The 22,160-nt window shown below is 42.1% G+C and overlaps 3 protein-coding genes across 6 annotated transcripts in view; 1 reads left to right on the plus strand and 2 right to left on the minus strand.

The window, feature by feature from the left end:
• Positions 1-9,147, minus strand: part of adarb1b (adenosine deaminase RNA specific B1b) — an 87,115-nt gene extending 77,968 nt beyond the window's left edge. Inside the window, exon 1 of one of the 2 annotated variants that reach the window (XM_068328657.1) lies at positions 8,972-9,147. The gene's annotated coding sequence lies outside the window, so the exon portion shown is untranslated. The remainder of the gene's footprint in view (positions 1-8,971) is intronic. The other variant, XM_068328655.1, reaches the window with a different exon arrangement.
• On the plus strand, positions 4,414-22,061 carry zgc:162396 (uncharacterized protein LOC555292 homolog). 3 transcript variants are annotated; one of them, XM_068328660.1, is made up of 9 exons: positions 8,505-8,711; positions 17,352-17,663; positions 17,776-17,868; positions 17,945-18,100; positions 18,751-18,911; positions 19,014-19,230; positions 20,609-20,709; positions 21,184-21,321; positions 21,503-22,061. In XM_068328660.1, exons 4-9 carry the CDS (start codon positions 17,990-17,992, stop codon positions 21,591-21,593), a joined length of 819 nt encoding a protein of 272 aa, XP_068184761.1. In that variant the 5' UTR covers positions 8,505-8,711; positions 17,352-17,663; positions 17,776-17,868; positions 17,945-17,989; the 3' UTR covers positions 21,594-22,061. The 3 variants fall into 3 exon arrangements, with proteins under 3 accessions (XP_068184760.1, XP_068184761.1, XP_068184759.1); XM_068328659.1 differs by lacking the exon at positions 8,505-8,711 and adding an exon at positions 4,414-4,746 and having other exon boundaries at positions 17,776-18,100; XM_068328658.1 differs by lacking the exons at positions 8,505-8,711; positions 17,352-17,663 and having other exon boundaries at positions 17,690-18,100.
• On the minus strand, positions 4,902-14,197 carry LOC137605540 (olfactory receptor 4B13-like). Its single transcript, XM_068330291.1, has 2 exons — positions 13,298-14,197; positions 4,902-5,027 (listed from the first exon to the last, which is right to left on the minus strand). The coding sequence occupies exons 1-2, from the start codon at positions 14,195-14,197 to the stop codon at positions 4,902-4,904; spliced, it is 1,026 nt and encodes a 341-aa protein (XP_068186392.1).
• Positions 22,062-22,160: the final 99 nt, after the last annotated feature.

The following is a 22,160-nucleotide window of genomic DNA, read 5'->3' on the forward strand; positions in this document are numbered from 1 at the left end:
AGATGAGGGAGAAGGCCAGTGTGAGTAAGACAGTAGATCAAAGTTACTGCTTTGATCTATGAAAGTAGGTCAGAAAACTAGCTTTGATCTTTGACCTATGCAAGTAGGTCAGGGTAAAATTTTGAATTCAGGGGTGTTGCGGGATATTGCAGTCTTGGACTACATCGGTTCTTGTTATTATTTGCGATTGAATCCAGAAAAACCAGCAGCAGCATCCCAAACCGTTCTACGATGTCTTTACATTTTATTTTACACACACACTGAAATATCATCCAACCGGCTTGTCTAAAACTGGACAATAATTTGTAGTCTGTACAGCATGTCTACCAATGAGCAGTCCAGTCAGCTCCGGCTGTAAGCGTTGTCCTCGCAGTTTCGCAGGGGCCTAGTCCTGCCCTTTGCAGTGCCGACACACGAGTCTGCGGTGCAGACTGTTATCGCATTTGTGCTCTGATGTTAACTTCATCTGACGTGTGCATTAGCCGTTCCTTCTGTTTTTAGTTCCAGTAGAGGTGAAAAGAGGTTGCTCAATTCCTTGATGGCTTGATCGATGACAGTCGCTGTCCTTACATTTGTACCCCAGCCCCCCCTGCGGCACGGATTCGAAAGTCAATGTTTGCCAAGTGAAATGTGATGCTTTACGTATTTACAAGTGTTTCACAATCTTTACATATACTGCATGAATAACAACCTGCAGCTCTCCTGCTTCTGCTGCAATTTGGTGACAGGTCTGATGGTGCGGAATTGATGCCGCCTCCCCTCGGGGAAGTGCAAATTATCTCAGTCAAGCAAGCCGAGGTCATGCTGCTTTATTTGCACAAACCCCACCACCTCATCACTGTCGCCTGATCCCCCCAAAACCTACAGCCTGTTGTCCAAAGTCATTTGGGATTCTGATTCTGGAGCAGTGTAGAAGAGTCTAGAAGGTTTTTGCTCTTGAGAGTTTGTGTCTCCTCTGTCTAGTTTGGTATTTTGATGGAGCCACATATAATGGAGTACAGAACGAATAAGAGGTCTAACCCAAATGACCCGCAAAGGCTTTTATTTTTTGTCTTCTCTCTTTTTCTTTTTTGACTGAAATGCAAAGTGCACTTAAAATGGCAAAGAAGATGAGATGGTTGAGTAGTCAATGTGGTAAAAAATAGCAGGACAGATGTTTGTCTTGCAGTCTCATAATGCAAAAGTTCTCGAGCAGATATCGATCCACTCTCCCTTTAGCAAACAACCTTCGAACTCTTTGTGGGAATGGTGATTCTTTAAATATTAAATAGTCTTCTTCAGAGTTTTTTGAGACTTCTTTTGAAAGTTATTCCTTTTCCATTATTCATGGTTCAGCTATTCGAAATCTGTTCCAACAAATAACTTACTCAACAGTGCTGTGTTGGATTTTCACCATGACTTACAATCTCCTGATGGTGTGGTACATTCCAGGTGGTAATATATCCAGTATTCCGTTTAAAAAGAACAAAAACAACTGTTGATAATGTATGAAAAGTATTGGGAAAAAAATATTTTGGCAATCAAACCACTGTCAAACAAGGGACACATGATGGAAGCACAGATTCTTGTGGAAAGTCCTTTTCAAACCATCATTTCTGTGCAGAGTGCAATAAATTCTTTCACACCTTGAATTTTATCTCTCTGTGATTCGAAATAAAAAGCCCAAAAACATTTCATACAGTCCATCCTGTTTAGAGAATTTCCCACTGGTTTTTTAAATTTTTTTAGTAACTGTATTAATCCCCGAAGAGAAATTAAAAATCCACTCTACACACAGGTTAGTAGGTACATGCATATACATTGTGTCTAAAGGCCCGTAACACACACACTCAAGGGGGCCTGTAGGCGTGCAGGTGAGGGGGAGATAGAGCGGTAGGCACCCCCTTTGGTGCACCTCCAATGAGCAACTTATAAAGGGGACGGCAGTGCTTGGGAGGTGAGCTGACGCTTCCCCCTGTCAGCTCACACTCCGGGTGTTTTTTTGGGGCAGGAGCAGGAATCGAACCGCCGATCCTGAATCATAGGACGACCTGCTCTACCGCTGAGACACTGCCGCCCCTAAATGGTTCTCAGTGAGCGCCTTTGACACCAAACTGAGGCTCATAATTAGCAACAGTAGCCTTGAGCAAACACCCTCCATTACAGTATGTTTTACACAGACTAATTGATTATAGCCAGGCACTCATGTAAAAGTAAGTCAAAATCAATCTTCCTTCTAATTTGAAAAGGGTGGTGATTGGGACAATTTCACCAGCAGCCGCGGTGAAGCAGCAAGGTCATCTGTAGCCTTATTATTTGGTGGCAAACATGTGGAACGCACATTGAAGGCGTGGTAAACAGACTGTATTCACAAATCATAAACCAAAACAGTCAAAAAACTGAAGTGCCACTGAAGAAAAAATCATTTTAATCCCTTTATTGTCCTTCTTAGAAACACCAAGGCACTTAACTGCTGAATGAGAGCACAAATTACACTGTTTGACCACATTATGTACCGCCTACATGCACATCATCAATTCATGATGACAAAATGATTTACTCATAAACACTCAACATTGTACGTTCAGTAGTGGGTGAGTAGTTTCATCAGCCTAACTTTACATACAGATTTTAATTAATTTACTCATAAAATGTGATTCCAAAAAACCAGTCTGTAGACTTTGGTGGTCTAATATATTTAGACATTAGACATTTCTTTCAAAAAAAAAGGGAAAAAATAGCAAATTTGTGAGATAAAAATATCTCAAGACAAAACATGCGGTTTCAAATAAATTTGAACCTTGTGAGTCCAGCGCCAATACAGACCATTTGGGGCTTATCTACTAAATGAAATGTTTCAGAGGGAGTCTGGAACCTCGCTCATCTTCACAAGTATGTTGATTGAGACTCACCGATGTTATTTTTCGCTGATGCTTTTAGTATTTTTCAATTTTGGCGGATTAAGAAGGAGCAGTCGGCTGCATTCTTTCCCTTGATGATTATCCCATGATAAAGAGCAGGGGTACGTATCCCAAAGACAGACACACACACACACACACACACACAAACACGCGCGCACGCACGCACACAGACACGCACACAGCAGCTTGTCAGCCTGTCTGAGCTGTTACCTCAGCTAAAACACACATACCCAGTGTTTCTGACACATCTTACATGTCAGACCATCGCTAGGCTAACATTACCGCTGCGCCATCCGCTATTTCTGAAAACAAATGATGTAACATGACTGGAAATTTCAACAGACAAACGTGTTCTGTCCTCATAGCTAGAATTCTGACATAAGAAGTGACATTCAATTAATCGCTTGTGTCTAAAATTAGACGCTGCTTGCTTCTGCCATGCTCCTCTCACACACACCCGACACATTATTTTTCATTGATGTGTCTATTTGTAGGTGAAGACAGACCTGTGAAACCTGCTGCAGAGGGACCGTCTTGCTGCATGCATGCAAATGAGCGCAGAGGGTGGGAGAAAAACCTGGAGGAAACACTGGTACCACACAGTCTCTTTTCCAAAGGCCTGTGAATGTGTCTCCAGCGACTGTCTAGCAAGGCTCTCTGTGTGGACGGTGTGACAGCTGCTGCTCATCACTGGTTGGCTCAGACTACCAGCTGGCTGTTCCTGCTACGCCGAGCGGTGGTCAAGTCTGTCACGCTGTCAAAGTATCGTTGTCGCCTTCACACCTCCTAACACGTCCCTTACAGTGGTTGTCTCGTGGATTCCTTTTTTCACACTAAACAATAAGATTTTTAGTTTTCCCAGAATTAGATTTTTGGAAAACTTTGGAAAAATTTTTGGTAAATTTTGGTGAATTTGGACACCTTCTGGTTGTCTGATTAATCACACTGATTAATGAATAATCACACAGAATCATCACAGCTTCCACTTCGGTCACATACATGACTCGACTGCAGTAAATGTTGGGACGGATCACAGTTATCGTCAGCGAAAACCACCAGTGGTAGCTGGTATGCCTACAAGTGTGTACGCACATGATTATGTTACCTCCTTTTCACAAAACACACGTGGTTTCTGTTTTCATAGACTCAACAATCACCAACTCTGTTGCGAATACAGCCTGGACTTCAGGATCTGGATGTGAAATTACTCTCTGCCTTTATCTGGCCCCTTTGTGGTCCGGGGTTAGCAGGGGAAGCAGAAGCTATAAATCTTTCTTTGGAGACGGACCAAAAAAAATCAGCAATATAGAACTACAATACCACCCTGTGACAAACAACAACAACAAACCCCACCCCACCCCACCCCCCCCGAAAAAAAGCCAAACATGAGCCAACAGTCTCCGAAGAACAGATAAATTCACCCTTCCTCACTGAGTGTGTCCTTCACTAAAAAGTTCTAATGGAGGGGACGCGAGCACACCCACCGTCTGCTGACACTCATGGCCGACATTTACAAATAAAAGCAATTAGAATTTGTGAACCAATTTCCTCTTAAAACTGTTTTCCAAGGGTAACAAGAGAAAGTCATGATAGTTGCAGTTCATAAAAACAGGAAAAAAGCGAGATGGGGGAGACTGCTGAGTGTCACACAGCACCGACTGCTTGATGCAACGCCAGGAAATACAAGCTGCCGTTTGCTTCGATCGATACCTAACCCAGATGAGAAGAAAACAGGATGCCAGTGGTGGTTTGGGAAAAGCAGGAAAACGGATGAATGGAGTAAGCAAAAAGCGGCACACAAGTGGCGACTGATAAGAGACGCAAAGGGAGTCAAGAGGGGCCCCTTGTAAGTACTCATTTAAAACTGTTAAAAAGTGCATTTTTTTGGAGAACCATGTATCCCTACAGTATAAATTTATCCACATTGCTCTTTCATGAATTCTTCAAAATGATTCTTGTGATTGGGAAGTAAAAAAAAAATAGCACTTAGCCCTACCAAACTCACACAAAGACTAAACCGACCAATGTTTTTGCAGCATTAACACTCTCCAGCTTGAGGAAAGGAAATATGCCCACTCGAGACAAGTGGAGCAATTTTATTCTAACCAACCGACGTACACAAATATTGTGCTTTTAACAATTACTGGCCAGTCCAGCGGTGCTCGGCTCGCCAAGGGAACAATTTTCCCTTATTTGGTACTCGGCAGGTTTTCTTTCACCCTGCGAGCACCAGGGTTTCTGACTGCATGAATCTAAACACCAAATTACTTGTCCTAGACACTGTAGTAGTATAAACTACATGTTTCATATCAGTTTCCAATGCCGTCATCAATCATGCATAATGGGAAACGTTTATATCCATTGAAGTTAAATACTTACAAGAGGGTAAAGGAGTAAAATATTTATTCAGCTTATCTTAGAAACAGTTGGCATGGAGCCCTAGTGCCTTTTTCCCATGTGTCATCAGCACCCACTCGCTTTTACATACTAAATGAAAATGCTTTTAATAAGGAGATAGTTTGATGATTTAGCAATATTGTGCTCATCGGGGGTTGAACAACAACGTCCACAGGGGAAGAACGAAACGATGGCAGGAGCTGCTCTGTCAACGTAGGGCTCCCGTATATGTGGCCTAAAGCTATGCATTATAGAAGCAACGGGGTCCCACTGCTCTGCTTTGACACCCAGATCTGTTAGCATCGAGATGGGGCAGCAGTTCGCTGCTGCTGTTTGGGTCAACTAGCGCAGAGCCCGCGCCTGGTCTCTGCTGCATGCTGCTTTCCTGAGACGGCAAAATGCAGCAAAGCCTGGTGAACGCACGCACCAACACATACTGTACATACACACACAATAACACTGTGTCAGTTTGGTTTGGCACCCCCAGAGTCTGCCCTAAGCTGTTTTCTCCTCTTTAAAGTTGACACCTCAGCAAGCGGCCCATTGCTTAAGTAGTTTTATAAAGGGGAGGACTATATGAGTCAGCCCTCCACCTCGTTTTTGATCAGTATTTACCAAATGTGAGCCCTGCTGTTTTCATCAAGTACTTCTTTCAACAAATGCTTTGAGCAAAAAGTGCATTTAGTCCATTTAAATTTGCTTTTCCCACATTGTTGTAAATGCATTTAATCATTCCACCGTTTACCTTTTTACAATGTTAACAAAGCTCATCAAGTATCATTTAAAAAGCACAATGCAAATCACCGAACCTGTTCAGACCAGACCCGGGGTTAGCACGTGTCCTCAACAAAACAATCACAAGTGGACAGCTTTTAATTCATCTCATGCTTTTGATTTTCATTTAGTTGAACAGCTTTAATTAATTTCCACATTCCCTTCAAACATGTTGTGTCTTTTTAATGTTGTTGAGAGAAACACTAAAAACCTTGTGAACTGCAGGCTATGAACTTCTTGTTTTTTCTGTAAAGTTATATATTAAGGTATTTCGTTCTTCGTGTTTTGCGTTTCCCTGTGATATAAGTGTTTCTTTGCGAAATGAGACTCTACATACATGGACTCACATTTTAATTTTATTTAGTGAGAGATGTCATGAGGGCAATTGCTGTTAGAGAGGAAGATGCAGAAGATAGACTGACATGGAAAAGGACAAAACACTGTGGAGACCCATAACGGGGCAAACCGAAAGGAAAAGGACAAGAGGACAAAGAGGAAGATAAAGGCAAAGAAGAAGCTTTGGTGTTGAAGCTGAGATTTGGCTAATGCTAGTGAAGCTGCTAAACTGGCATTGCCGGAAATTCAGCACCGATTGATTTGACATGAAGGCAGAGATGATGAAGGTCAATCGCTTGGAGTGGCAGGAGGTTTTTATACCAACAGGGTGCACATCAGTAAATCGGACTGAACCTCACGCACCAACACCAACACCAACTCAGGAAGGAGGCATCTTCTGGGAATTCATCACCTTCAAAAACCAGCACCCCCCTCCTCAAAGTTCACGGCTCTCTTTCTTTCTTTCTTTCTGGCAAACAAGTCAAAAATAACGCGAATCACGACATTGTTTCAAAACTTTCTGAAGTTCACCCTTGTGTGCGACATCCTCCTGAAGACACCCAGAGATACAGGGAGGCGGGAAATCAACTGCGTCTCGCCGTAGACGTTTTTGTGAAATGCTGTTTTAAAAACGAGCCATTTATCCATTCAAGACAAACACCTTAAGTCTTTTTGTGTGCTTGGGTGTAAACCAGACGAGCGAGGCCACGCTCAATCAACAAGATTACCAGCTACGTTCTGTTGCCAGCACCTTAATCAGTGCCATAAACTATAATCATATGAAACTATCAGTACACCAACAACCACTGAGGCTTCTTTTTAATGGAAATATGTTAAAACATTTTAATAACAAATTCAGGAGTAAATTAAACCACCTTTCCTTTTTTAATCTGGAGGATTTGGGTTTGATCTGCCTTCAGATCTGTTGACAACCTCAGGCTGCAGCATCCCAGTGTAACACCACCAGCTGCCTTTTTTTTTTTTTTTTTTTTTTTTTTGCGCAGCCATCAGAGGAAACGACTTTCTCTTTTCACATAATCTTTACATGTTGCAGGTTTTGTTCTCACCATAATGGCATTGACAAATTGCTTGATACTAATTCATCACAGTTATATTCAGTGTGAGGCAATCAGACAAAATCTCTGCAGATACAGAGCTGCACAGTGAGAGCCAAGGACACCAACTTATCAAATGCCTGTTCAACAAGCATTAACTTGCTGCCTAGGCCACCCAAAGATTTCTTATCACGTAGAGAGGCATCACTCATTTACGTGTTCAAGTTTGTTTTTGTAGATTCTGCTCTACAGGGACAAGTGTCTTCAGTAAATATCAAACCTGCTACCACATTTTCTAAATGCATACTTGCCATGTTTGAAATATGTTGTCAGAATCGATAAACAAAATAAAATGATTGATAAAGTATCTCAAATTCCTAACAGGCTGAACACCTGAAATAAAACCAGCCTTTGATGAAATCTGCTGATTCAGAGACAGAATCTACATTTGATGGTAAATGATGGCTGAGAAGTCCTCAACATGAAATTTACCTTTAAAAAAAGAAACAAGTCATCAGTGAGAAGATGTAGTTAACAGTAAAGTTTAACAGTTTGCGCTGTTGTTGTGTGATAATAAATCATTTATTTCTGTCTTGATTCAATGCATGAAGCCAATCAAGCTGATGGGAGGAATTTCAGGAGATGAGAGCCACTTCAAGAAAACTGGTGGCTCCATCTGGAGGTGAGCAATATGCCAGAGGATTTAAAAACAAAACATTTAATGATTAATAACAATTTAAAAAAAAAAAAACACCTGAAAAAGGTTTATGCTCGCATGAATACGCATAGATTCATGCTGCTGTAATAACAGTGTATTTACAGGATGATGTTACGCGCAATTACAGGAGCATCGTTTCTATTTAAATCCTTAAAGTTAGAAAACAAGATGGGATCGTGTGAAGTGTTGCTGACTTGTGAACAGTAATAAATCAGTTGTAACACTTCCAGGTGGAATCTGATGATGGAATCTTCCTGCAGCCTGACAAGTAGTGCCAGTACTTGAGGTGTGTTGTTTGTATCTGAGCCGTGAGTCTCCGGGTCTGATCTCTCCTCTCCGTCCGACGGAGGGGGTTAAACGTGAGCCCTTTTTTTGCGGACATGACAGCACCGCAACGCATTCCTGCGTAACACTTCAAACGTGTTGCGGCGGCCGGCGGAGCGTCCGCATGACTGCTCCCCGCGTTGACCGAACGTGACGCGGGATCCCGGCGCGGACCTTCACATGCGCCACTGACAGGGTAAAGCTGAGGTAGGATGACAGCCATAAATCCCACTGTCGTGCTGCATACACACACAAGGTGATTTCACCACGCTCACACAGGCACGGCTGCATATTTGGGTTGACCAGTGATGGGATTCTCACCAGGTTAGTGACTCAGATCTGCGCTTTTTCAGAGGATTACCAGTTTAATATTACATAAACACAGGCAGGAACCCAAAATCATATTAGCTACCCCCGTTTGTTTCATCCTCCAGAGCCCTAAAATAACCCCATCAGAGCCTACTCACGGTTCGTGTGGTTGAGGGAAAGTTAGGATGTCCAGATACGTTGAAATCTTCCCCGGCACCTCACTTCCGAACGTAATTGTCTTGTTGTCCTCCGTTTCGTCGCTGTCGCTGGAGAATAATGAAGCCAGGCTGAGCGGTAGTACGGCTGCATGTACTGCAATGCACACAAGTCTCCTGTCGGCCCTCTTCCTCTTCACATTATGTCAGGGTCAGTAAGGATATGGAGCATTACTGCCACCTAGTGGTGAGGTGGAGTCACAGCAGGAGCGGAGAATTGACATGCGTAAAATGACTTTCTTCTTAAGTAAATAACCTCTCCAAGGAACCATCACCTTAACGTGGTGGAGAGGTTTGTGTGCACTAAGGACCCTGGGAGCTACGTTGTCGGGAGTCTTGTACTCCTGGTAGGGTCACCCAAGGCAAACAGGTCTCAGGTGAAGGGCCAGACAAAGAATGGTTCAGAACATCCATGACAAATCGGAAAGGTAAAAATGTGACCCTGCCCGGAGGAAGCCCGGGGCCCACGTCTGGAGCCAGGCCTAGACGGAGGGCCCGTCAGTGAGTGCCTGGTGGCCGGGTCTGCCACGAGGCCCAGCCAGGCTCAGCGTGAAAAGGCAACGTGGACTCTTCCCACCCCTGTGGACCCACCACCAGCAGGGCAGACCGATGGGGTCGTGTGCGCTGCCATATGGGTGGCAGTGACGACAGGGGGTCATGACAGACCAGACCCAGGCGGCAAAAGCTGGCTTTGGGGATGTGGAATGTCACCTCACTGTCGGGGAAGGAGCCGGAGCTTGTGTTGGAGGTGGAGCATTACCAGTTGCATCTGGTGGGGCTTACCTCCACGCATAGCCTCGGTTCTGAATCCAAACCCCTGGATAGGGGTTGGACCTTGTTTTACTTACGGGTGTGGGGACACTCACAAGCCCCCGGCTGAGCGCCACTGTGTTGGAGTTTGGATGAGAGGGTCGCTTCCCTACGCCTTAAGACTGTGGGGGGGGGGGGGGGGGGGGCTCTGACTGTTATTTGTGCATACGCACCAAATATCAGTTCAGAGTATTCGGCCTTCTTGGGATCCCTAAATGGGGTCCTTGATGGGATCCCTGCAGAGGACTCCATTGTTCTCCTGGGGGAATTCAATGCATAGTCGGCAATGATGGAGACACTTGGAGGGGGGTGATTAGGCGGAATGGCCTCCCTGATCTAAACCCGAGCAGTGTTATGTTGTTGGACTTATGTGCTAGTCACAGATTGTTCATAACTAACACCATGTTCGAACACAAGGATGCTCATAAGTGTATCTGGTACCAGAGCACCCTGGGTCGGAGGTCAATGATTGATCTTGTGATCGTATCATCTGATCTCCGACCGTGTGTTTTGGACACTCGGGTGAAGAGAGGGGCAGAGCTGTCAACTGATCACCACCTGGTGGTGAGTTGGGTCCGTTGGTGGAGGAAACCTTTGGATAGACCTGGTAAGCCCAAACGAGTAGTGCGGGTGAACTGGGAACGTCTGGATGAGGACTCGGTCCACGAGGCCTTCAATTCGCACCTCCGAAGGAGCTTCTCATGCATGCCTGTGGAGGCTGGGGCATTGAATCTGAATGGTCGATGTTCAAAGCTTCCATTGCTGAAGCTGCAGCTGAGAGCTGTGGTCTCAAGGTCTTGGGTGCCTCAAGGGGTGGTAACCCCTCAAACACCGTGGTGGACCCCGGTGGTCAGGGAAGCCGTCCGACTGAAGAAGGAGGCCTTCAGGGACATGTTGTCCCTGGGGACTCCTGACGCAGTTGCAGGGTACCAGGCCAAAAGGACTGCAGCCTCGGCTGTGATGGAGGCAAAACAGAGGGTGTGGGAGGAGTTCGGAGAGGCCATGGAGAAGGACTATCAGAAGGCACCAAAGTTGTTCTGGAGGACTGTCCGAAACCTGAGGAGGGGGAAACGGGGGACCATCCAATCTGTATACAGCAAAGATGGGACACTGTTGACTTCGACTGAGGAGGTCATCGGTCGGTGGAAGAAAACACTTTGAGGAACTCCTGAATCCAACTACCCCAACTGACCCGTCCTCTGTTGCAGAGGCAGAGCTGGAGGATGATGGGGGTTCCGAGTCAATCTCTCAGGGCGAAGTCACCGAGGTAGTTAAACAACTTCACGTTGGCAAAGCCCCGGGTGTTGATGAGATTCGCCCGGAAATGCTGAAGGCTCTGGGTGTTGAGGGGCAGTCATGGATGACACGCCTCTTTAACATTGCATGGAAGTCTGGGACAGGGCCGAAAGAGTGGCAGACTGGGGTGGTGGTTCCTCTTTTTAAAAAGGGGGACCAGAGGGTGTGTGCCAACTACAGGGGCATCACACTCCTCAGCCTTCCTGGGAAAGTTTACTCCAAGGTGCTGGAAAGGAGGGTCCGGCAGATTGCCGAACCTCAGATTGAGGAGAAACAATGTGGGTTCCGTCCTGGTCGTGGAACAACGGACCAGCTTTTTATTCTCACAGGGATCCTAGAGGGGGCTTGGGAGTATGCCCATCCAGTCTACATGTGTTTTGCGGACTTGGAGAAGGCGTACGATTGGGTCCCCAGGGATATACTGTGGGAAGTACTGCGGTACTATGGGGTGAGGGGGCCTCTCCTCAGGGCCATCCAATCCCTGTACGCCCAAAGTGAGAGCTGCGTTCTCGGCAGTAAGTCGGACTTGTTCCGAGTAGCTGTTGGCCTTCGCCAGGGCTGCGCTTTATCACCAATTCTGTTTGTGATTTTCATGGACAGGATATCGAGGCGTAGTCGTGGTGAGGAGGCTTTACAGTTTGGTGGCCTGAGGATTGCATCGCTGCGTTTTGCAGATGATGTGGTCCTGTTTGCGTCATCGGCCTGTGACCTGCAGCACTCACTGGTCCGATTTGCAGCTGAGTGTGAAGCGGCGGGATGAGGATCAGCACCTCCAAATCTGAGGTCCTCAGCAGGAAACCGGTGGACTGCCTTCTCCGAGTGGGGAATGAGGTCCTTCCACAAGTGAAGGAGTTTAAGTATCTTGGGGTCCTGTTCACGAGTGAGGGAACAATGGAACGTGAGATTGGACGGAGAATTGGGGCAGCAGGAGCGGTATTGCAGTCGCTTTACCGCACTTTTGTCACAAAGAGGGAGCTAAGCCAAGAGACAAAGCTCTCCATCTACCATTCAATCTTCGTTCCTACCCTCACCTATGGTCATGAGCGATGGGTCATGACCGAAAGAACGAGATCGCGGATACAAGCAGCTGAAATGGGCTTTCTCAGGCGGATAGCTGGTGTTCGAGGCAGCCATTACACCAGACTTACACCAGATATAACTACAGATCGTTTGATTTATAACATTGTATTTATTACTTACTAACTATACAGTTAAAGTATAAAAAAATGACACTGATTAAATAATATATAAAAATAATGAAATAATATGTGATATATGTAGTAAATGATATACAATGTTAATCTCCCCTACGGGGAGATTAATACAGTTAATGTCTTCTTCTTTCTTCTTCTTCTGACCCTCCAGATTGCTGTGCTTTCATTTGGCCAACAGGGGCTGCTGTTGTTCTGTTCATGTGACGCAGAGCTCCAGATTTACAGTATACAGTATTTTGATTTGTTTCAGAATTAACCAACACTTTCTTCATGTAGGCTGTTTCCAGTTAGTCTTTGAATAACATCAGATTTATAGGGATTGGATCAAACTGTACAAAGTTTTACTTTGTAATAGAAATAACTTTAATCTAATTTTAAACATTTTACTGGTAAAATTTACAGCCACATTTTCTGCAGTACCACATGTGGGACAATAAATACAATAAAAATTGGGTTGTTGAATAAATAAACTGAATGTTATGTTCACCAGTTAAAACGGCTTTTCCATTTTCATTATAAATTATGTAGGTCTACAATCAGACGGTCTACCATGTGTTTTACCGTAACTGAAATCAGTACATGAGGTGAATTGGTGATACTTAAACAAAGGTTAAACAAAGGTGGTGTGAAATTTAGGAGATAAAAATCTAGATGACTACAAAAGAATTCTATTGATACATATTGACAAACAACATAAAAATAGTCATCTACCTGTGAGATTATCTGAAATATTTTTAAAACATTTTCAGAAAATCTAAAATGTTAAATAAAAATCTTGCAGTCGTCTTTTTGTGTAAAGACTGGGGCAGTCTCATTACCAGTTACAATGTTACCTGATGTGGATGAGAGAGAATCCACACAAACATCCCTGAAAAGAGGCATTACTTGTTGTCAAATGTTATTTCAACCTTTCATTCTCCACTTCTGAGCAGGACAACAATCTCAAAATAAATTTCCGTATGTCTGGTAACTTCAGGCCGTACACAAGAGGATTCAGAATGGGAGGAATCACAACAAATTCAAGTGATAAAATTATAGCCAAAATAGGATTAAGATGTTCCAGATCAATTCTGCTGAGAGCAACGTCAAGAAACACAGTGATGGAATAATTGACAAATGTAATAATGTGTGGCATACAGCTTTGGATGACTTTGCCCTTGAATTCGGAGGAGCTTTTCCTGCAAACGAGAAGAATTTGTGCATATGTATACAGGACAAAACACAGAGGCATAAAGACTGTGGTTATGGATACCAACATTCCAATCAGATTATTGATGAAAGTGGAGATGCATGACAATTTTACAATAGACCAGTTAGCACAGAACACCCTTGGTATTACATTACCACACAGTGGAAGAGTGGAGGCCAAATAAACACAGCTCCCAACAGAAAAAGCTGGATAGATAAAGGCAAAAGCGACCAGTTGAGAGACCAGCTTGATAGTTATTTGGTTATGGTAATGCAAAGGTTTACATACAGCGACATACCGATCATACGCCATGATTCCTAACAGGGTGAGCTCGTAGGATGCGTAGGTGTAAATAACATAGGTCTGAATAAAACAAGCTGGTCGTGATATCAAGTGAGTTTGAAATAGAAGATCCCTCAGAAACCTGAAGAAGAATCCAATCGAGCCGTACAGAGAGTTCACAGACAAGCACAGGATAAAAATATACATCGGCTCGTGCAACGTTTTCTCTCGTGATATCACCACTATTATGACAACATTAGCTGAGATAATAAAAGCACAAAGAATAAAAGACAAGAGAAATGCTGGGTAGCGATAGTGACCAATGTCCACAAACATAGTGAGGTTGAAATAAGGAGGAAAAAAACTACTGTTTTCCATTACACACCAACGTAGAGAGCTCAAATCCTATATAGATGGATGTTGTTGCAGCTGCAACACATCATCTGTTTACATGAAAATGAGTAGCCGGAACTCTGACAGCACTGAAGCATACAGAGAACAAAATTTTTTTCAGCATTAAATATTAGCTAGAGATTTAAGAAAGAAGTCTGGGTTCACAATAAACATTCAACGATAATAGTGTCAGTTTTATCTACTGTGTGACACTAGTGGTGTTGCCACTCCACAGTGTTCCTCAAGTTGTGGGTGACAGTCTTTTACCTTCTCACAGTCTTGCCACCTTGGGGAATATATGATGAAACCAGGAGCTAAGTGTCCAAGGACGCTGAGGCCCAAACTGCTAGAAAAAATAGTTTGTGTTGACTATAACATCTGTCATTAGACACATTCTGCTATTGACTACCAATTTTGAAAGTAAAAAATGTGCAAATACAGTGTACAAATCTACTAAATGTTATATCTGTTACGGCCATGAGCTCAACTCATCTTGCAATTGAAATCAATGATTCTGTTGCAAATGCAGAATCAATAGAATCAACTACTATTATCTTTACCAGTGTTAGTTCTAGTTCTATTATACACCTCTTGGTGCAAACTGGACACATCATCAGTGATTCTATAATATATAATAGATATTATAATATACTGTATATTATAATATATATTATAATATAGTTATTAGTATGCTTTTTCCCATCAGTGAAGTTCTAGAGTTCACAGTTGAGCTATGTCATGTCGAGATGCATATCAACAAAGTGTGATGACATCATATATAACTTTACCTGTAGTTTGCTTTTGTTATTTAATAGTAAAACAACATTTCTTCATGTTCTTTTGTAGAACAGCTCCCCTACTGAACAAATTGGTCCAGAACCACATGTTTTATAACTGGACAGACCTTAAGGATCCAGTCTGAGAATATGTGGCCAGAGGTCTATTGAGCCTGACATGTAATTCCATACAATGATGAAAGTTCAAAAGATTTAACTGATATCATATCAGAATGACAGCCATAAAAGTCACTAACTGCTGACTTTGATGTATATTGCAGTAACCTTTGGCTGTAGCTATATTGATCTCTTAGCTTTTGATCAGATATGATGGGGCGAAGTAGCATAGAGGGCCTGAACAACAGCAACAGGCCAATGATCCTAGAAGGTTTTGATGAGGAACAGATGCATAAATGTTTCTTCACTGACTTTAACATTACCATATCAAGCATTTTGCAACTATTTCCATAATTACACACATCCACAGTGAATTTTCTGGAAGTTATGGAGTAGGTGCATAGGTCCAGCTAGTTAATCAGGTAAACAGGATTACTGTATTTGGCCTGGATGTAGGTCAACAGTCTTCAGAATGCCATTCTGGTTTATTGATCATGCTAAAACAAGGGTGTCAAACTCATTTTCACCGGGCCTTGAGTTTAACACATGTGTGCTAAAGACTTAAAGAGCATGAGAAACACACTATATATATATATATATATATATATATATATATATATATATATATATATATATATATATATATATATATATATATATATATATATATATATATATATATATATATATATATATATATATATATATATATATATATGCATCACAGCTGGGACCACAATCATACTGGGGACGATCGCCTCTCATACACTTTATGTACCAAACACATCCAAAATTAAATGAATCTTCTTTCATATGAGTTTAGGGGTCCTTGATGAGGAAATTGTTTGTGTCTGGGTTAGTTGGACTTTGGTGATAATACTTGCCGGGAGCACAAGTTCATTCATTTTCAGAATGTTAGTGGTTTTATTCTTCAGAAGAGTGTTAATTATATTTGTTGAGACAGCAGATTACAGACCAGTAGGTTCAGATACATCAGTTTTTTAAAGAGTAGTTTTGTATTTTTCAGGACAACTTTAACACAAGATAACAGCTGAAAGGTCCAGAATGTGTGTCTTTTGTAAATAAAACTTGTGTTGTGCAACAATTGCTGATCAAATGACAAAAAAAAAATAAAAATTTGATCCAATATTCGGTTTTGGATCAAAATGATAATTGAGTGCCAAATGTTTGCCTAATCCTGTAGAACTCATAATGGTTACTGGCATAACTTCACACACCCACATGTACAAATCTAACGTCATAAAATTGGACTGGTAAAACAGAGGAACTTTTGAACCATGTGCAATGCAATATTTTTTATCAGCTTGAAATCTTTAATACACTCTTCAAAACACCTTGGTGTGTTATCTCAGACATAAATAGATACTGTAAACAAACACTAATGTTAGTCCATAAGTGCGTGTGTCTTCACCAGGGAACAGTGTCACTGTGTACAGGCTGGAGATTTAATGAGCAACAACATGAAAGCATAGAATTTATGATCAATCTAATAATGCACTGAGCATCAAAACAAATTCACACTGATGAAAAGATGTCTAATGAGATCCTGTGGGATGACACTTATTTTTCAAAGGTTAGCTATGCAGAACAATTAAGATGGAAATGGTCAACAGGTCATTAACTCTGTTGTCCCTGGAGGGTAATTAAACATTTGTTGCTACTGTGGAGGGCTGTCCTTGATAATCAACCCAAACAAAGGCGTTTTTCACTTTAGCAAATGGTCAAGAGGATAAGCAACAATTTGAAAATTGTGCATGTAACCATCAAAAGGGTTATTTTGAATGGAAATTGAATACTGGCCTCATTAACCATGTCGTCTTCTGTTGGATTCATAATGCCACAGTCAGAACTGGCATTTAATGTCACTTTCCATGTAGATGACTCTGAACATTCATCACCTCAACATACTGCAGTGGGGCCATGTCTCTGCCCCTGGCTATTACTGTACTTTTATTCTTTTCCTTCTAATGTGTTAATTACATCCCTGGTCCAAAGGTTTAAATACATATCAACTTAAATTATTATGAACACAAACTGAGACTCAGGTGTCTTTCCCTCTGCCTCCATGTCTTACATTTATGCACATGGAATGTTAAAAGGCACCTTCCCTTAATAGAGAATAGAGTAAAAACATGTGGGCCAGACAGAAACATTACACTGTTCCATAACAGAAAAGAAAGCTGTTTCCTATGAAAATGTTAGTTGTTTTTTTTCACACTTCTTAGTACTGGTTGTCCATCCATCCGTTTTCAACCACTTCATCCGCTGTGGAGGGTCGCGGGGAGCTGGAGCCTATCCCAGCTGACTGAGGGCGCAAGGCGGGGGAAACTCCAGGTGCGACGCCAGGCACCCGCGGAGCCACAAAGAGACAAACAAACACACACACACACACACACACACACACACACACACACACACACACACACACACACACACACACACACACACACACACACACACACACACACACACACACTCACACTGGCCATGAAAGAGTTAAACAGGGTCTACCTGCGTCAGCCACCTTTGGTCAGCTGGTAAGACTTTGTCCTCCATTACGAGTTCTCACTTTAAAGTTATGAATCTTTCTAACACTTAAACTGCTTCTTTAAAAGAAGCTGCTGACTGTTGTTTTGCCTTTGTGTCCAGATGTAAACAGATAAACAACCTCACAGGGAGTGTGAACAACAAACTGACCAGACCGCAGAGGGCTGCCGGCAGTCTACACAACACGGATCGAAGGTAAATAAACAAGGAAAATACTGGAAAAGTGAAAACAGAGGAGGAAAGTGAAACAGAGGAGGCTGTTTTGGAGCAGGAACCTGTCAACAAATTCTACAGAGAAGACTGAAGCCACTAAATCATGGCGCACCGACTGTTCCAAGAGAAACATCACGCCTCTCTCTACCAGAAGTATCGCTTTACTCCTCCGGATGAAGTGAAGAACATCATTCTCCAGTATCTGGATAAAAAGGTGTGAATTAAGTCCAATCTCTGACCAAATCACTGACTTGCTATATTTTTGGTGAACAAAATAACATTAAAAAAAAAAAAGTAATTAAAAATGTAACTCATTGCCTGCCAGCCGTTTCCACAGCAGATTCCACTGAATCGGTGTTTAAAACTGAGAGAACGAGCTTTGAGCTAAACGTGTCCGTATAACAGTGACTCTGACGCTGAGGATTTTTTTTAGTGACACCACAAACACATTTCCTTCTATGAAAATAAATTTAAAAAAAACAACTGAGAAAGCGCGTTTGATGGTAAAATAATTTATTTATCCCCAAGTGAAGCGGATTTGATTCGAACTTCCATCCGTTCATCCTCTCCATCACCTCAGTCGTCTTTGCATTGTCCCCCAAAACCCCCTGAACACCACATTATCTGTTAGACTCCCAGTGTTTCGCTTCTGTCTCCGTCGCTTCCTGTCTTCTTCTCATTTAATCGATGCTGATCGCTTATCCAGAAACAGCGCTGCTGCCTCCCACAGGGGATCAGTTGTTACTACACCCCACCGCCCATTCCCTGCCGCTGAAAAACTTTTGACGTCTTGGCAGTCAATGAGTTCATGCAGAAACAATCAACAAACTTCAACGAGTGTCACATTTGGGTTAACATCCTCAGAAAGGACAGCCACACACACTGGCAGTGGATTTGGGATGTGGGACGGGCCAAAACTCCCGAGTACTGGCACCGTACTTCCAGGAGGTAGTGGGAATCGACATCAGCGAGTGTCAGCTCGAGGAGGCCAGAATGGTGCCTGGATATCCAAACATCACATACAGGTAGGACGAGTGTGAGTTGCCATGTATTTGTGGATTCAACTAATTGGCTGTAAAATACAAAATACTTTCAGCTCTTTATTTGTGCCTCTTCGATGCCCGCAGAAAGGGGAGCGCTGAGGAGCTTCCTTTTCCGGATGGGTCAGTCGACTTAGTGACGGCGGCGACAGCGGCTCACTGGTTTGATCGTTCGAGATTCTTGGCTGAGGCAATTCGAGTTTTAAAGCCCCGGGGTTGCATGGCCTTGTTTGACTTTGTTGGTTTTAAATCCAGACTTTATTACCAGAACAGTGGTGACAGCCTGAATCAGCTCTACACGGAGGTGGGTTGGACTTAAACCTCATTTTTATAGGACAACAAAAAAAATTCATGAGCATTGGGAAATTTAGCAATGTCACCCAGGTCAAAAGGCATAGTTAAAAACACGGAAAATACAAGAACAAATAGATGTCCAACCTTAAAGGCACTTTGGTGTCACTGTAAGTTAAGGCTCAGTTTTAAGAGTGGAAGATGTTTGATTATGTACATACCCACTGTTTAACTATGTCTCACAATATTTTATGAGTTCCCATAAATAAATATAACAAATTGTGTTTATTTAACTTTTTCGTGGTGATGAACGCAGGGGGACACTGTGTCTAGGTTAGGGTTCACTATCATCTTAAAGTGTTGCAAAGAAGTTTAAAGTCCAAACAATTGATTTAGACTCTTCAAATAACCCATGTACACTATACGTTTTTTTTTTCTGACTATATGGTTGGCTAAGTTTTTTACTTTTTTTTTTTTAAAGATGGAGTGGGTTGACCCATTGTGTCAATAAGTGGGACATGAGATTCGGGGGGGAAATGCTTCGAGACTTGGTCACCCAAACCAATCAAACCAAACACTCTTATGACGAAGGATCTCTTAATGTTTTTTGTTGCTATATCTGTTCACATATCCTGAAAAGATGGGCACACCAAAAGCAAGAGCTACCCGCCACTCTACCTCCCCCTGCATTCATACAGGCCCCTTGTGTGTGTGTGTGTGTGTGTGTGTGTGTGTGTGTGTGTGTGTGTGTGTGTGTGTGTGTGTGTGTGTGTGTGTGTGTGTGTGTGTGTTAGGGCCTGTACACACTAATATACATACATATATTTCTATGCATGACACTAACTAGAGTGTGCCACTAATTGCTCTTCAGAGATCAATTCAGTATATAAAATGTGAAAAAAATATATATCCTGCACACTCTTAACCTTTAAGGAAATAGGACAGACTGCTCAAGACATGATTATGTTACATTATTCCTTCAAAAACCACAGCTGTACACCATTAACACTTACATGTTCATTTTCATGCTGCATAGGTGTTAGTTAGTCAGGGGCGGTGTTGTCCCTGTCCTTAAATGTAAAAGCACTAACACCCTGTTGTAGTCCTGTCTATTCTAAGGTAAATAATTAATAGATGAGGCAGAGAAACAACCATAGAATATCTATGCATTATTTACATTCTTTTCACAGACAGTGACAAGATACATACAATAAAACTGAAAAATAACTCAATTACTCACTCCACTGTAATAAATAATAATGCAGGCAATTATATTTACTTTTTTGTTGCGTTCATTCTAGCTATCCCATGCCCTTTGTACTGTATAAGGTAATCTATTGTGGACTAATCTAATGTGGACTAATCTAATGTGGATGAATCTTGACCTCTAGGTTTACCAGGTGCTCTTACCATACACTAGCAGCTGCATAGCTTTAACTGATGGAAAACTGGAAGAGCTCTACTGTGCCATCCCTTTTCCAGACAAAGAGAGGTAATGAGCACACAAACACTTGGTGCACCTGACCGGACATTAATACACTTTTATAATAACTACTACAAATACAACTTTTTATGCTGTAAATGTGTTTGTTTTTTGTTTACTATTATATTCCATTCTTTTCTGAGGTAATGAATTAATAAATGCGACAGAAGCACAACCATAGAGTTATCGAACGTTTGGCTGCAGGTTCCCACTATGTACACTGGGACTGGTTTGACCTATACTTTTTGTAACTCTGTTTGACAATAACTATAATCACATTATTCAGGTAGTAGGTACAGTCCTTTATTACTGTGACTATAATGACTATTATAAAATTGTAGGTGACTATTATTCTGCTTTTGAAATAACATCCAAAGAATTTATCTATCTATCTATTATCAGTGAACAATGTTACAACACCTGATACAGTACTTCATATCAAGTCCTTATAATGTAATAATATGTTAATTATTAAATTTGCAGGTTCGAGAACATTCAGATACAGTTATCAATCTCTGTGAAGAATCTGGTGGGTTTTTTTGAATCCATGTCAATGTTTCAAACTTATAAGAAGAAAGATGCCCAGGCAGCCGAGGACCTGCTGAACAATGTTCAGAAAAGGTGTCACACACACACACACACACACACACACACACACACACACACACACACACACACACACACACACACACACACACACACACACACACACACACACACACACACACACATACAATACAGATTTTTTCATTGTGTTTTATGTCAAGTGAAGAACTGAATTATTTCCTGCACTGCTTCACAGGTTTCTGGAGGAGATGGGAGCCACGTCTCCTGAAACTGAAATGGAGCACAAAATGGAATATTACTGTGTGCTGGCATCAAAGCCACAATAATCAGTGTAAGGCACTGGTGGCTCAAGTCATGCATTGTGTATTACATATAGACATTTCTGTACATTTCCTCTGCTTGTAGGTATTATGTCATTCATGAAAGTTGTTGAAACAGCAAACTGATAACTTTGACCATTGTTCCAATGTAGTTTAACATGAATCTGTTTCCAAAAGAAGAAGGTCAGACCACCTGCACAGTCAGTGGTGGATACCAGGGCCCACATTTTACACAGAAAACATGCTAGAACTAGGGTATGCAGTATGTGCATGTACATACATGTTAGTGGAAAATTGAATAAACTGTATGTTTTTGTCTTGTTCAAGCACACTTAAGCCATAAGAAATCACTCCAGGTATAAAAGTTTACATATCGTTCACATTTGGGAACCAAACAATCTCAGGGGGCTTCAACATGTGCTATGAGAAACTCTGTACTGTACATCACATTAAAGTTACAACTTACCAGACAGACTTTCGAGTGTGATTTGGTTTTCATTTAGCATATTTGTCATTGTTTACACTGAGGAAAGGTAAATGGTGCACCAGTTATGCCGTCTCTTTAAAAGTCTT

This window comes from Antennarius striatus, chromosome 12 (genome assembly GCF_040054535.1).
Source record: "Antennarius striatus isolate MH-2024 chromosome 12, ASM4005453v1, whole genome shotgun sequence".
NCBI classification, from domain to species: domain Eukaryota; kingdom Metazoa; phylum Chordata; class Actinopteri; order Lophiiformes; family Antennariidae; genus Antennarius; species Antennarius striatus.